Source organism: Sorex fumeus, unplaced genomic scaffold (assembly GCF_029834395.1).
Source record: "Sorex fumeus unplaced genomic scaffold, SorFum_2.1 ptg000265l, whole genome shotgun sequence".
Lineage (NCBI taxonomy): Eukaryota > Metazoa > Chordata > Mammalia > Eulipotyphla > Soricidae > Sorex > Sorex fumeus.
The window spans coordinates 11,867,501-11,881,460 of record NW_026606322.1 but is presented as its reverse complement, the minus strand read 5'-3'; the positions used below and the strand labels follow the sequence as shown (position 1 = coordinate 11,881,460).

At 39.0% G+C, this 13,960-nt stretch overlaps 1 protein-coding gene across 1 annotated transcript in view; it reads right to left on the bottom strand.

The window, feature by feature from the left end:
• Positions 1-8,990, bottom strand: part of SLC9C1 (solute carrier family 9 member C1) — a 121,280-nt gene extending 112,290 nt beyond the window's left edge. The window contains exons 1-3 of the mRNA XM_056109139.1: positions 8,861-8,990; positions 5,983-6,083; positions 3,901-4,029 (exon numbers count right to left, since the gene is read on the bottom strand). Of these exons, the coding sequence (XP_055965114.1) occupies positions 3,901-4,029; positions 5,983-6,083; positions 8,861-8,990 (360 nt within the window). The remainder of the gene's footprint in view (positions 1-3,900; positions 4,030-5,982; positions 6,084-8,860) is intronic.
• Between the last annotated feature and the right edge of the window lie 4,970 nt (positions 8,991-13,960).

Below are 13,960 nucleotides of genomic sequence, written 5' to 3'. Positions count from 1 at the left end.
TTCACAAAGGTGTTAAAAATATTGCTGGAGCGATAGCACAGTGGGTAGGGAGTTTGCCTTGCACATGGCCGACTGGAGTTCAATTCCTCTGCCTCTATCCGAAAGCCCGGCAAGCTACCAAGAATATCCTGCCTGCATGACAGAGCCTGGCAAGCTCCCCGTGGCATATTCGATATGCCAAAAACAGTAACAACAAGTCTCACACCAGAGACATTACAGGTGCCCGCTCGAGCAAATCGATGAACAACGGGAGGACAGTGGTACAGTGCTTAGCAAAGAAAAACAAAATACATAAAAAATCTGTGACTAAACCTTGTCATATGTTGTAAATCATTTTATTTGAACTGCAGTTGGTAAAATTAAGGAATGTATTATTTTAAAGTTTTTCTTAATTAATCATTGTCAGGGATGTCATGGATGTCTCCCTTCTTGAACAGTAGTACGGTCCTGCTGGTTTTCCATTGGGACGGAACCTTGCATTCAGACAGGTAGCAAGTTAAGAGCCGAGCCAGTGTATTGATGAGTACTGACGGCAGGTTCTTCCGGTGTTCAGGTCTGACCTTGTCTGGGCCGGGTGCTGTTTGTTTCTTTACTGACGAAATGGCGTGTCGGATTTCGGAAGGGAGAACGTTGGGAACGACATATCCATCCTGTGGAATTTGGTATGTCGGCAAGTGGACCTGGCTATCGAAGAGATTTGAGTAGAAGTCATGGATAATCTTCTCCATTGCCGTTCTGGAGGATGTGATGGATCCATCAGGACGTCGGAGGGCAGTCATCTTGGTCTTGTACTTGGGGAAGGACAGGCGGGCGTTACAAATACTTTTCCCGGCTTCTGCCGCATCTACCAGTACTTCTGCTCTTCTCTCTTTGAGGTCTTCCTTGATCGCATCTCTGCAGTGCTTTGCGAGCTCGGACGTTAGCTTGCGGTTGCCTGAGGCATGCGCCAAACCACGCTGGTGAATTAGCTCAAGAGTTTTCGAAGACTGGCGTTTTTTTGTGGCTATCTCTCTCTTGGCGTTCCTCGCACATTCATGGAGGTGCTGAACCAGTCGATCGTATTCCTCGTCAATGTTGTCAACAATGGCATCTTCCCATGCTGACGCAATAGTACCAAAGAGTTCCCAGTTGGTGGTCGTTCTGGGAGTTCTCTTTTTGAACTTTGCAGCCCTTTCTCCCCGCTCTGTGAAGTAGAATTTTGCATGAAGGAGACGGTGGTCTGATCCCGTTCGAAATTTTGGGACAACAGCGACATCGGTCACGCAAAACCGTCGATTGAATATGATGTGGTCTATTTCGTTGTGGAATCGTCCACCGGGAGACTCCCATGTCCATCGTTTAGATTCTGCCTTCTGGAACTGTGAGTTACCATGAATGGTCTTGGTTGACATGATGAACTCAGACAGTCTCTCACCCTGTTCGTTTTCTAGGCCATGGGTCCCGATGTGAAGTTCTTCAGCTAATCTTCTCGGTCCTATCTTGGCATTAAAATCACCCACAATGATCTTGTAGAAGGTGTGGTCTTCTTTATTGAACTTCTCTAGCTCCATGTAGAACTTCTTGATTTCTCTTTCATCATAATGAGATGTTGGTGCGTAGACAATGAAGATAGAAACTGCAGGCAGTGAGCCACATCTATTCAAATGTAAACGTCCGATTCGGGTGGTTAGGCATTCAAATGAATCAATGCTCTTGGCCAAGTTTGTGTTGACAAGGACACCAACGCCTCCAACACCTCTTTTATCGCATGTTCCGAGGAACAATTCTTCTCCAGTGTCGAAAACGGCATGGTGAGATTCGTGCCTTCTTGTCTCAGTCAGACCAATGATGTCGTACTTGATCATTCGCGCTTGTACCTTCAGGTCCTCGATGGATGCATCTGATGCTAGCGTACATGCATTGAAAGTACAGATGATCATTTTTGTCTTCCTTCGTTGTGGCAGCCTAGGTCGGCCTTGAGATTTTGTCGGCCTCTCCTTTCTCATCTTTCTCAGTGCTGCCATGTCGGTGAAGCCTTCAGGGTCAGGTGAATGAGACCAGTTGAAGTTACTGGTTTTGGCATATCGAATACACAGCAGAGAGCTTGCCAGGCTCTTCCATGCGGGCGGAATACTCTCGGTAGCTTGCCAGTCTTTCCGAGAGGGATAGAGGCTTTTGGGGTGACCTCTAATCACCCTTGTAGGTGTTACCATATTTGAGCCCTATCAAATACGGTACGACAATTCTGGAAGATGGGTATTTAGTGTCTTATGATGTGTCGCGCAGCCGCTTTGCGGCCGCGCGGGTCCGGAAAGCATCCTGAAGTGTGGCGAAGGCTGGGTAGTGGAAGTAGTGTCGATCCTGCATTAACATATGCCTCAGAGACCTGGGCCCTACACAAACAAGATGAGAACGCTATTCAGGTCTCCCAAAGAATAGAAAGAGCTATGCTTGGAATATCACGTTTCACTCAAATGAGAGAAAGAACCCGGAGTTCTGACATCCGTCGACGATCAAGAATCAGGGACACTGTCTCATTTGCCAAGGTGTCGAAAATCAGATGGGCTGGTCACGTAATGAGATTTAAAGACGACCGCTGGACTAGAGCTGTTACCGACTGGATTCCACGGTATGTCAAAAGACCGCGTGGCCGCCCACCTTCCAGATGGTCAGACTTCTTCATCAAGATCATGAACGATCGGTTTGAGGCCCTTCATGTTCCCGGAGCGAACAGATGCCATTGGGCAACACTAGCACGCGACAGGGACAAATGGGGACGTTACTGGCGCCTGCTCGAGCAAATCAACGACTAACGGGAAGTTAAGTGATTAAGTGATTAAGTGATTTAATTAATCATACACTGATTTCCTAATGTCTTACCAACCAATGCAACTACTAAATAGTATACCAATTACTACCTCTTTCCCCCTTTTAAAAAATCTTTCTCTCACCTCACATTCTCTATATTCTTTCAATATAAGCTATTTTCTTTATATATAAATAAAACAATTTTTAAAAAATTTTCATTAGTGACAGACCAAGAGGTACAGTTGTAGACTTACAAATTTTTGTGCTTAGGTTTTGATTATACAATGATCAAATACCCATCCCTCCACCAGTGCCCATTTTCCACCACCATGAATCCCAGTATCCCTCCCACCTCCCACCCCCTATCCCACCCTGTCTTTGTGGCAGGGCATTCCCTTTTGTTCTCTCTCTCCTTTTGGGTGCTGTGGTTTGCAAAAGAGGCATTGAGTGGCAATCATGTTCGGTCTATAGTCTACTTTCAGCATGCTTCTCCCATCCTGGGAAAACCCTCCCAATACCCTTTATTTGGTGCTCCCTTCTCTATCTGAGCTGCCTTTTCCCCTAGCATGTGTGACTGGCCTCCAAACCATGGAGTAAACCTCCTGGTACTTATCTCAGCTATTCTTGGGTGAATAAAACAATTTTCTAAAGAAGTAAAAGAAACCTCCAGATTCATCGCTCTGTTATTACTCAATCAAGTCAGATATTTTCCTAATGAAAAAATAGTTTCTCACTTTCTCTTAATTTAAATTTATTCACCACCAACCATTTGTAAATGAACTGTATTTATGTAGGCAAGTATATATAAGTACATTTATGTATATACTTATCTACATATGTATGTTATAAATGCAGGGATATTTATGTATATTTTTGTATATATATGCAGGGATCAGACCCAGGATTCCTATATGCAAAGTATTCACTCTATTCCTTTGAGCTATTTCCTATGCTCAGTCAACTGAATTACTTTTTCCCTCCATTATATTTCTTCAGACTTCAATATAGTAGACAAATATCAGGGTATGATTTACTCATTAAAGTCTAAAACTGAATTTAATTTGATAACACGTAGCTCACAAGTGAATAATATTGAAAAATAACACTTCTTACCTGCCAAAATATTCTTTGAAGGATGTAAACATCCATGTGAAATGCAACATTGAAGATAATTATTGGAGTAAATAGACTGAAAAATAATTTTGGATCTATCCATTGTATGACGTTTGCATATTCTTGTACCTAATAATATGAAAATAAGTAATTTTTCATTTATCCATCACCCAATTACATTGAATACGTGCTAGTCATGTCAACTTTTAGCAAAATAGAAAAATGTAATACAATTTAATACATTATAACATAACTGTTGAATTTTTATAATTTTTATAAGATTTAATGCCAATATAAATTTTTATAACTTTTTTAAAGAATATATACTTGAAGTATATAGGAATAGGTACTGACGATTACATAGATATTCAGAAATACAAGACAAAAAGAATCTAGGTAGAGGAACTATTAAGCACAAAAAGTAAAAAACAATAACATGAAAATACAGAAACTATAAGTATTAGTCATGCCGTATAGGAAATCTAAATGTTTTATTTTTTTAATTTTCCTTTTTGGCTTTTTGGGTCACCCCTGGCGACGCACAGGGGTTACTCCTGGCTCTTCACTCAGGAATTACCCCTGGCGGTGCTCAGGGGACCATATGGGATGCTGGGAATCGAACCCGGGTCGGCCGCGTGGAAGGCAAACGCCCTACCTGCTGTGCTATTGCTCCAGTCCCGGGAAATCTAAATGTTTTAGCATAAAAGAGATGAAGGCAGGAAAATAACTGCAGTTTTTAAAACAATCGTATTTATCATAAAATATTTAGATGATATTTGCTAATCCAATCATGGACATCCTTTTTGTATTCTTTAAGGAAATTGAGTTCCTAGTGGCAACTCTGCATGTTAGAGATACTCAGTCCTGGATAGTTGTGTTTCTTGATGTTATGAGTAGAAGCATTGATGGTTTTTCTTCCAGACTCTTTTCTAACATGGCAAACCTTTAATTTTGCTCTATATTCTAAAGTATTCAATATACCAAAAACAGTAACAATAACGGGTCTCATTCCCCGACCCCGAAAAAGCCAGGGAATTTCCCAATATGACAGTATTGGGAAAGATGAGTAAGGAAAGACTGTTAAAATCTCAGAGCTGGGACAAATGGAGATCTTACTGGCACCCGCTCAAGTCACTGTCACTGTCCTCCTGTTCATTGATTTGCTCGAGCGGGCACCAGTAACATCTCACAACAAATTGTGAGACCTGTTATTACTGTGTCTGGCATATCTAATAAGTCAGGGATAGCTTGCCAGGCTTTGTTGTGCGGGCGAGATACTCGCAGTAGTTTGCCCGGCTCTCTGAAAGGAGCGGAGGAATCGAACCAGGGTCAGCTGCGTGCAAGGCAGATGCCCTACCCGCATTTATTTAAAACTTTAAAAAACTCAGGTCCCGTACTCATACATTTCAAGTGCTCACTGCAAGTGGTTACCCTGTTGGGCAAATATAAAACTTTTTATTGAATGAAACTTACTTAGAAAGAGAGGAGAGAAAGAGGGGAAATATGTTTTCAAGAGTAAACACAGGCTTCTCCAAAGTGGAGATAAGCAAGTAAAGAAACTTAAGACAAGCAAGCGAGGTAGGGAGAGCACGAGCTTGAAGAGCAAGCTGCAAATATAAAACATTTCAATCATCACAAGAATCTATACGAAGGCCAGAGGGGTAGTACAGTGGGGAGGCTGCCTCTAAATTTTAGTTCTAATTTTAGACCTTGACTCCGATTTGACTGTTTAGATAAAAGGATCTCAACTCTTTCATGCCTGGTTTCTTTTTCTATACATCCGATATAAAAGTTACAAGCATCTATCAACTGACAGAGCAGTGAGAAATCATTATAAGTTTTCTTAAGTTATAAGTTTTATAAACCTTATGTGCAAATCACTGTCATTGTCACTGTCCTCCCGTTGTTCATCGATTTGCTCGAGCGGGCCCAGTAATGTCTCCATTGTCATACTTGTTACTGTGTTTGGCATATCGAATACGTCACTGACATCTAAATTTTATAAATTTAAAATAAATTTTCTTAAGTTACATATAAATTTTATGAGCCTTAGATGCAAATAATAATATTTACAATACACACCTTGATAGACGTAAAAGTTAATATTTCAAAACTGCATCCAATTAAAAACAATATTATTGGGATAGGAATTGGAAAGTCTTTCAAGTAAAGGTTCAAAAATCCTGTAAAAAATATGTTTTTACTGAAAGGCAGTAAAATAGCAGACGTAGAATTTTAAATATGGTAGTATTTATATAATATTGATGACAATAAAACAATGTTCCATTCTACCCACTTCTTATATTAATGCAATTAAAATCCTACTTCTTACTCTTAAGCTCAGAGAATCAATACAGAATCAACCAAAACAATTCCACTAGATTCCTGTTTTATTTTTTCTATGATATTTCTCATTTCCTTAGAATTTTTGGCACATACTGTCACCACCATTGATTTTTAGATCGCTGCTAATTTTTAGCAACTTTTGCTTATGCAATGCATCAATGTATTTTAGCAGTTTTTCAGTAATAGATTAAAAATGGACAGTGGGATAGTGCAGGTTTAAGGCACTTGCCTTGATTGTCCCACACTCCACACCATATATGGATATATGGTTTCCTATATACCACAGGGGTCATTACTGAAAAAAGAACTGAAAATGACTCCTAAGCAGGGCTGGAGGTGGCACCCAAAACAAAAATAGAGGTTTTAAAATAACTGAGCTTTAGTAAAATATTCTAACAGTTCTCAAGAAAATAATAAGAACCAGTATGATAATTTTATCAATAAGAAAAATTAACCAGGTATTATACATTAGGAGCACTGCACTGGAGCACTGGAGCACTGTCCTCCCATTGTTCATCGATTTGCTCGAGCGGGCACCAGTAACGTCTCACAACAAATTGTGAGACTTGTTGTTACTGTTTTTGGCATATCGAATACGTCACGGGGAGCTTGCCAGGCTTTGCAGTGCAGGTAAGATACTGTCGGTAGCTGGCTGGGCTCTCTGAGAGGGATGGAGGAATCGAACCTGGGTCAGTAATGTCGGCCACATGCAAGGCAAACGCCCTACCTGCTGTGCTATCCCTCCAGCCCATTAATCATTCCTTAAGAAAATCTGAGGTAAAATTTAAAAAATGTCTTGAGACACTGAAAAATGAGCCCAAGAGTTTGGAGAACTTACTGGGTTCAGTAAAACCAGTCTTACTAGAGAAGTTTGTAGCAATATGAGCTTAAAAAAAATTTCAAATAAAATGTCAATTTTGTACTAAATGAACCAGAAAAAAGAATTGTGAGGGAAGTATGTGGCAACACAGACCTATATCAATAAATAAAAAAAATTCAAATAAAAATTTAACTTCATACGTCAATGAACTAGACAAAAATGAATTAATCTAAAAGTCAGAAGAAAGAAACAGATAATAAAAATTAAAGTGTAGCATCACTGAGTTGAAAAAAGGATAAAACTGATTTAGCAAGAAGTTTCTGGCAAGGTAAAGGCCTTAGTGACGTTTTTGTTACACACAAGAACAACACATGCAGCACAGTCAGATGCCAATAAGGAAGATTTATATGGGTCACTTATTCAAATAGTTCACCCAACTAAATTTGCAAATGTAAATTTTAAATTATTTAAGTTATTTAAATTATTAGGAGATCTATAATTAATATTTAATTTCATTTACCATTTTTGTCAAGGTATAATTAAAAGGGAATATAAAAATGCTTCCTTGAATTTTCTACTTCATTGTAATACAAGAAAGCCAAGGAATATTACCAAAAATACTTTATTTTGATTTCTAAAGTTTTTCTTTACTCATGTACCTCTTAAAGATTTAAGCAGGTAGAATTTAGAGCAGGGAATGTTGCAGGAGGATAGGTAATGAGAGTGGGGTAAATAGTAAAAAAAGAAAATGACAAATGAAAAACACATCCCGTTGAGATGCAAATCGAGAGGTCCTTGGGGATGGCAAACTGAGGCACCAAGCAATGAAGTGTGAACCTCTCTGAAAAGGAGCAGTTGCAGGAGAATCTAAAGGGCTTGATAAGAATATGCAAGCACCATCAAGTCCTATGGCAATAACCAGATCAATTTATCTGAATGCAGAGAACTCCAGGCCAAGACTGTTTGGAGATACTGTTTACAACCTTCTCCCAACAGCCACTCTCCACTTTTCCCACAATGGAGAAGCCTATAGTCTCTCTTGAACATATTTTTTTCTCTTTATTTCCTCCTATACTTCTTTAAGTAAATTTCATTAAGTAAAAACTGCTTTGTTAAGGCCCAGACAGATAGTATAGCCAGTAGGGTTCTGTGTGTTGTTTCACACAGTTCAAGGGTTCTTGTTTTACGGCTGACTTGCGTTTGATCCTCAGTACCCCACATTGTACCCCAAGTCCACCAGGAGTAATCCCTGAGAACAGAGCCAGAGGTAAACTTTGGGCATAGCTGGATGTGACCCCCAAACAAACAACAAAAAATGTCACTTGCTTCACTAAAACCCAAACAAATCACTCATTTTCTTTTCCTATCAGGTTGGTATAAGTTATCATTTGTACAAAACCCACGGGGTGCCTAACAAGTGGTTATGAAGTAATGATCATTCAGAACTCTATTGCTCTGAAAATATTTTGTTCCTGTGAAGAACTGGGACAAATCACTTTTAAACTTACTATTGATAAAGCATACAGTAATGATGTGCTTATCTGTTACTGAATACAGCTATGACCTGGCAAGAAAGAAGGTATGAATCCACAAGAACTGAAGAACATAGATTAGACTCAGTATGTCTTTTTCCATGGCAAGCTATTGTTTGATTTGCTTAATTTTAAAATAGTGGAATGAAGATAAAAATTTAGGAACAAAATTTAATGCCTTATCACTGCTTCTATTCTTGATTCTAAATGGTGATATTAACAATATATGTCAATAGAATAAACTCAAGAAAGTAATACTTACCTCCAATTGTACAGATAAAAGACAACGTAAAAATTATATCAGGAAGGTCTGGTGAAGGATTAAAAAGAGAACTCCATATGCTTGTATCTAACACAGGAAACCCATGAAAAGGGGTGGTATTGGAATTCATCCTGTTGTTCCACACAGTTCAAGTGAATTAAACTCTTTTTTTTTTCCTAGGGACACTCACACAAGCAGGATGAAAGACAATTAAGATTTTCCTTTTCTACGCATTTCTGGAAAGAAAAGCCTATAATTATTTCTAATGTTGTCAGAGGATGTGTAAAAGTTTAAGTTAAGTTTTTTAATGTTTTAAATTGAAATAAGATAGAAGAAGCACCAACACAAAGTGAGCAATAGTAGCCAATATTACCCTATGTTCTCTTACAATGCCAACCACTGTTTATTCACTCTGTATCTATAAAACTATGTGAAAGAAGAGTTTTTCCTTTAATTAGTCCTCAGCACTACAATGTGGTACAGATTAGTTAGCATTAGGGATGCACAACTAAGTGATTTGCTTATATAAGCTTCCAGAGCATGTTTTGACCCGATGGTTCAAATTGGGTGAAAATACTTTGATCTTTTATTGTTTTTCTGTATAAACAGAAATTAATGTACTATGCTTATATTCAATTATATACTTTCATATGAGTTATATTTTGAGTTGCTAATGAATTCTATTTTCTTGATTAGTTACATAGTATCCTCAAATATCAGGAAACTCTTAAAACCTTAAGGATTTAAAACAGGATTGTTATTGCCTGTTCTATCCCTGTTAAATCCTGAAAGAGAAACAATGAAGATATTGCCATTTTTTTCTTCCAAAAGATGGTCAATAGCTTCAGTCCGCCAATCCCACCAGTTTTCTTCCGTAGGTTTTTAAATCAGGGGTTTTTGATTTGGTGTAATGAATTTTTCCAGTTCTGCCTTCCATACTCACCATGTATATTATTGTTAGCATATACATAAATCATACATGCCTCTTTTATGATTATAAGAATATGAAGACATTACACTGATAAATACTCACTGTGAAGTTAAAAACTCATCAAAGATAAGGTAAAGGTAAAGGTAAAGGCCCTCCCGTTGATCGTCGATTTGCTCGAGCGGGCCCAGTAACGTCTCCATTGGAGACTTTGTTGTTACTGTGTCTGGCATATCGAATACTCTCGGTAGCTTGCCGGGCTCTCTGAGAGGGGCGGAGGAATCAAACTCGGGTCGGCCACTTGTAAGGCAAACGCACTACCGCTGTGCTATCGCTCCAGCCCCATCAAAGATAAATTGTACATAATACAGTCATGAAATGCTTCTTAGATGTTTATTTCCAGTTTGCACACATCATTATGTAATTAAATCTTACGTTGTTTCTACCTTTGTTGTGTCACCAGTACCAGAAATCCTCATAAACAACATTTGCAAAGCTTGTATCATGTGTACAGTTGCATACGTTTTCTAGATTATAATTTCTCTATGTATCTGCTAGGAATTACTAGGGTACTATAATGGCAATGGGAGCTTGAGTGTTTTTCTGGTTTGTTTTATTTTGGGGAGGGCAAAACCAGCAGTGTTCAGAGCTTGCTGCTGACTCTCCATTCAGGAATCACTCCTGGTGGTGCTCAGGGAACCATATGGGGTGCTGGAGATGAAACCGAGTTAACGGTCTGCAAGGCAAATGCCTTAGCCACTGTACTATCACTCCTGCCCATTGAGTGTTTTTTCTGGTAGTTTCCAATTCACAGAAATCTGCTTTGCTGCCTGGGGTCACCTGCCTATTTCAGTGTAAAACTAAGGTTAGTAATGGCTCTATTTACATAATTTAAGGCAAAATTGCTTACTTTTTAATCTCAAACAAGTTTCTGTTCTTTATCATGACATCGTTTTTAGTTAATATTACAACCTTTTTTACCTGGATTCCTATGTATCTGATATGTATGGACACTATTTTAAATGGAGTTTTCTTCTCATTTTATTAGCACAGCGGGTAGGGCATTTGCCTTGCAAGCAGCTGACCAGACTGACCTGGGTTCGATTCTTCCGCCCCTCTTGGAGATCCTGGCAAGCTACTGAGAGTATCCTGCCCACACGGCAAAGCCTGGCAAGCTACCCATGATGTATTCAGATATGCCAAACACAGTAACAAGTCTCACAATGCAGACGTTACTGGGCCTGCTCAAGCAAATTGATGAACAATGGAAGGACAATGCAGTGGTAGAGTGCTAATTTATCAATTACATTTGGAAATAGAACTGGTTTTTGTATAGTTCTTATTTTTGATAGGAACTGCTTCTTCTATTTTCTTAATTTTTTTTCCACAAAGAATTTCAAATTCCTAAACCTCATTTTCCTATTGCAAGGGCTAGAGGCAGATCTGTTTTGTTTTGTATTTTGGGCCATAGGGGTTACTCCTGACTCTGCACTCAGGAATTACTCCTTGTGATGCTCAGGGGACCAGATGGCATGCCAGGGATAGAACTAGGTCAGGCTGTTACAAGACGAATGCCCTACCCACTGTACTATCACTCTAACCTGTAGAGGTGGATTGGAGCAGAGAAAGTTCTGCATCATTCCCTAAGACAAATTATCAAGTTCACTTATACATTGGACTGCAGTTGTTTGGGAAGCACTCACTGAGGTTAAATGAATTGATCTGAATTGCAGTCTGGGTGTTAGAACCTTCAAAAGCTTCCAATGATTTTCCAAGGCAGGTGCTATTTAGAAGCATTCTCAAAAGAGCCATGTCATTAGGAAAGACGAGTTGGAAGATTGTTGATATTTACTCCTCCTAGTTAACACCAAAATTTTAGGAAAATATTGACATATTACCTACTAAGTTGTCCACTGTTCCTCAAAGACTAAAATTTCTGGGGCAAATAGGATTGACTCAAAATAAAATTAATTTTATGACTCTATAGTTGTACAATGCTAAGTAAAGTGAAGTAAAGGCCCTCCCGTTGATCATCGATTTGCTCGAGCGGGCCCAGTAACGTCTCCATAGGAGATTTTGTTGTTACTGTGTTTGGCATATCGAATACATCACGGGGGGCTTGCCAGGCTCTGCCGTGCAGGCGAGATACTCTCGGTAGCTTGCCGGGCTCTCCGAGAGGGGCGGAGGAATCGAACTCGGGTCGGCCATGTTGGCTGCGTGCAAGGCAAACGCCCTACCGCTGTGCTATCGCTCCAGCCCCTAGAAGCTCAGAATTCAATGTTGTTGATCTTTTTTTAAAATTTTATTGATGGTCTATTGTTTTTCAAATGGAAAGTTTGGGTACATGTTGCCATAGTATTTTCCTCATTTCTAAAATTATTTGTTTGAAAACTTTAATGTGCTGAGATGTTAAATTCTAACTTTATGCTTTAAATTGTAATGTATATTCAGAAAAAAATTGAAATTACCCAATTCTTAATGATCCTTGAAAAGTTCTACTTAATTTACTCCACCGGAAAATCTTTATCTCTGAATTCACTGTATTCTGTAGGGATTGAATGACAAAAGTATCCTGAAGAGAGCACTGTGATGTCCCAGAGACCTTAACTGCAAATCTCTCTGGCTAAGGGGTTTATGAGAGATAAACAATGGAGGTTGGGTTGTCTAGTTCATAAACTTTCTTAACCACACAAAACTGTGATTATTTTTTTTTTAAATCGGACTTTGAAGTGGCTGTTCTCCTAATACTTCACGGCAGAATTAGCACCTCCTCCTTCTCTAAGGAGCTCCATGTACTTGAAGAAGTGACTCAAGATATCATTGTGCTTTCCTTTCTCATTCTCACTTAGGTAAAAGGGGGAAAATTATAATCCAGTGGATATTTCTGTAAATTTGAGTTAGGGAGAGTAATTGGAGGAGGGGCAGAAATTCAGAGGCCGATTAATCTTTGGGCAAGTCCGTAAGGGTGACACTGGAAACCCACAAGAAAAAGCCAACGAGGAATGATTATCTGACACACTATCACTGAAATACTGAGTGAGCATTTGTTCCTGTTCAGGAGAGGATCAAAAGTACCTGCAGGGGTTGGACAATCTGAAGGGAAAATAGGGGAAGGCTCACCATTAGCACCTCTGGAGAAGCATCTGTGGTATGCAAATAAAAAGAGAAGCCTCACTATTCTTTTTACCCTGGACCGCCAAAGCCAACTGCAACCTAGCTGACAGTTATTTCTCTGAGCCCCGCCCCGTCTCTGCATCCATTGGTCCAGATAGATTCCCTCTGTCTTGATTGGCCAGTGTTATACAGTACTAGAGGATGCTTATAGTAGTGTTGCTTATAGTAATGTTGTTTCTGCTCCGTTAAGGCACTCATTAAAAAGTGGATTTATAGTAAAATATATACATGGCCATTGCTTTCCAAGAATTCATATAATATGTAAGAATTCATATAAAAAGTAATACATATATAATATGTAATATATAAAATAGGATAGCAGGATCTTTGAAATTTGAAAACAGGAGTGGCCTGTCAAATAATTTATTTTTGTGTCAAATATTTATTTATTAAAAAAGTATTTATTGTGTCAAATATCTATTCTGGGGCGTAAGGGGAATAAAATTGACAGAGAGGCAAGATTGACTTTTTCTTTGAGTGTTATGTGGGGAGAGGGGAGTTCTTCCAAGTGGTGGGAGTTCTTCCAAGGATCTGGGTGCCAATCCTGTGAGTACACAGCCAATGGAGCAAAAGCACTCAATGCTAGAGTGATGGGAAAGTGATGCATTTGGACCTTGTGGTGCCTGGGACAGCTGGGCCACCCTTGTCGGGGGACTCCAGGGCTATTCCCAGTGATGCTTGTGGGGACAAACCACTGACAAGCACACACAAGATATGTATCTTAACCTCTGTCCTATTTCACCAGTTCCTGTAGCTATAGGCTGTTGAGAAAAACGTTGACTTCTATTTTAACGTTACCTTTAAAATTTATTTTGTTCTCTCATTTCTTTCTCTGTTTCCATTTAATACTCCAACAGTGGCTATAAGTAATGGGGAATAGTTGTACTTTTTCCTTTTATTTGGATGGGTTATTAAGAAGGCAATCATAATTAGTTATATAATATCTATTCTGAGAAATTTTATTTTAATGATTAATATTTTATTAGTGCAAATAGTTC